This window comes from Bipolaris sorokiniana (assembly GCF_000338995.1).
Source record: "Bipolaris sorokiniana ND90Pr unplaced genomic scaffold COCSAscaffold_51, whole genome shotgun sequence".
NCBI classification, from domain to species: Eukaryota; Fungi; Ascomycota; class Dothideomycetes; order Pleosporales; family Pleosporaceae; genus Bipolaris; species Bipolaris sorokiniana.
The window spans coordinates 1,964-4,624 of NW_006911945.1; the positions used below are offsets into that span (position 1 = coordinate 1,964).

The 2,661-nt window shown below is 44.3% G+C and overlaps 1 protein-coding gene across 1 annotated transcript; it reads right to left on the bottom strand.

The window, feature by feature from the left end:
• Nucleotides 1–322: 322 nt before the first annotated feature.
• Nucleotides 323–1,266, bottom strand: COCSADRAFT_64590 (uncharacterized protein; the record flags this gene model as incomplete). Its single annotated transcript, XM_007707954.1, has 3 exons — nt 323–627; nt 680–1,037; nt 1,096–1,266. Coding segments are annotated over 3 exons (834 nt in total), but the record flags the coding sequence as incomplete, so codon positions are not given.
• Nucleotides 1,267–2,661: the final 1,395 nt, after the last annotated feature.

Genomic DNA, 2,661 nt, shown 5'->3' on the forward strand with positions numbered 1-2,661 from the left:
TTAAAGGGTCGAACTTTAGAGAGACTCCCATAATTTTAATCTGATTTTCGGTAGCTTAAGCCTCAAAAGCACCCCTATGGATCGAAATACATGAGATCCAGCAGTCCGCCCAATTCCATCCAAGTAGCGTTTTAGATCTGGATCGGCCGATCCATCCGTCTATTTTCCACACTAGCTAGACGTCTGCACGGCCAGGTTCTTTAGACCCACCGGGACTGCTGCCAAATTGTGTAAGAGACAGCTCCTCAATCTGACGCCTAATATGGCTGTCAACGGATATCTGCTCAAAACATTCGTAAGAAGCGCTAGTTGATGACGAGTGAAGGACACCAAAGTGGTGCAAGACTCGCTGCGTCGGTGCTTTGAGGCAGGGCAACGAGGCAGCAATAATGGCTACCATCAACTCCAAGCCACACAACAAGTCGCTTCTTACAGCCATCCCGATCATACCTTGATCCTGAAAACTCCCTAAAAGTATGACGAGCCTCAAGACTCCAAAGACAGAGGCTATAAGGCCAGTCGCCATAAGAAATCCTATAAGGATTTTCTCACTCTTCGGTCGATGCATTTTCGCTATAAATGCAAGAGGAATTAGCGAGAGAGTGAAGTCGGAAGCGATGTTAAAGGCTTTAAAATGTTAACGACGAGCACTCTATTTAGGTATCTTTCTTCTACTTACAGTTGTACGTATATGCGTACGCCTTCATCTGCCACGGTTTTAAGCACACGGCATCCGGGTTGGCCTCCCATGCTGCACTTATTGGACGACAGTAGGCAAGGTTAACCGAAGTTGCGGAAAGGATCATCGCGATTTGGACGGCGATAAGGCTCCATAATGGCCATTTCCATCGTCTCGAGTCTTTTAGCCGTAGAATCATTAAGCACATTGAAATTCTGATCATATTCATGGCACAGAACCAAATAACGCCATTAGCAACCGCTAAGGGGCCAATAATCGATGCTTGTCTAGGATCCACAATAACGCGGCCGTATGAATACATCGCCACAACGAGTGCAAACCAAGCAATAGTAAGTAACTAGGTAGTGGATCAGCAATTGAAGATACGGCTAGGATCGTATGTATTTTCCACTTACTAGCGAAAATGCGAGAACATAATCATCCCATCTAAGAAGCCATTCGGGACGGTATCGGGAGTAGAAGCGGGCAACGGAAGTTAGGATAGCGATTCCTAGTAAGATGCCACCCGGAATTAGAAAGGTTGCGGCATCGCTGTGGCTAGCTGCCGAGGGGTTTGACATTACAAGTCCCTTACGGATTGCACGGGGACTATTGTGTCTGTTGAAAATGAAATAGTCTTAACATGGCATCTACCCAGTTGAAATCTTTGGAATGCCGCAGTTTGAATAGCTATATGTGCGTATGAACGACTGCAGCGCTCCACATTCAGCAACTCATTTCGTCGCTAAGCGGAACTTCCCAGGCGCTGCAACCCAAAGGTCTCATGGTTCGTGGGCTGATTCATGGTTCGTGGGCTGATTCATGGTTCGCGGGCTGAGCGCTATGATGGCCTAATATTCCACCCGGATGCATCCTTAGCTGGCCTCGACTCTTTTCTTTTTTGTCTGGATCATCTAATTCTAATCACGCCACCGGAAGGTCGTGCCGCTTTACTTGGTTTCGTGATCCCAAGCATGTGATCCGACCATATATACTTAAAAGATAGTAATCTTAAATTTTTAGAGAAATAATTGCTAAGCAGTATAATAGACTATAATAGCTTTGTATAAAGATATTAAGGAATTTCTTTTAAACTATCTAGTTGTTACAAGGTAACAAGTAAGGTGTCTCTCCTTGATGCAGGTCGCATGGTAAGAGACCATCGGGCGTCCACATCAGAAGGTAGATGACCAGTGCCCGAGGAACTTCGCATGAATCCTTCTGCATCTCCAGGACCTTTGGACACGTGCTCAATCGAGGAACCCTCTTTCTACCTTTACGAGTTTGGATATTCTCCAGACCTACTTATATTAGGCTCTCTGGTCTGCGAAGACTATACTAGACTAACCCTTTGATGTGCCCCTTTCTCTAAGATAAGGTAAAAATGCCTTTCTGATGTGATGAAGCATTACGGCTGATAGATGTAGTGAGCAAGATCTGAACAACACTGATTTGGTAACGTCTCAACCCATTAGTGGAAGTTTTATCAATAGTTCAAACACCAATTATTATTATTATTCCATTATAGTCCTGTATCAGCCGTTGGCTATGTAGGACTTTGGCCAAAGGCCGTTCTATCTAACTAGTTACAATTTGGTACGTTGTGCTGTATTGCGTGACTATGGTGCTTCGGCCTTTGTCTAGTTAAGCTAGTACTAGCTTTCTAGACGCCTGGTGCTAAAGAGCAGTTTGGTAACAGGGAGAGATATAGAGCAGCTAGGCTGCCTTCTAGCGAGCTCTCTTAGGGGATAGGAAATAGTGCTAGTAAAATCAAATTCGTTGTTCTTTGTTTTTCTTCTTTTCTTCTTATTTTTCTTATTTTTTCTTCTTTCTAGCCTTCTTGGCCTACATGCCACTTTCTTGTTCCTATCTTCGTGCTAGTAATAAAAGCTAGAGTAGCTTCTATACCGCTCGTAGTGTGGAGTAAGAGTGGGAGTTTAAGTACTTTCTGGCCTAGAGTTCTTTTTAAGTTGGTTTCTCTT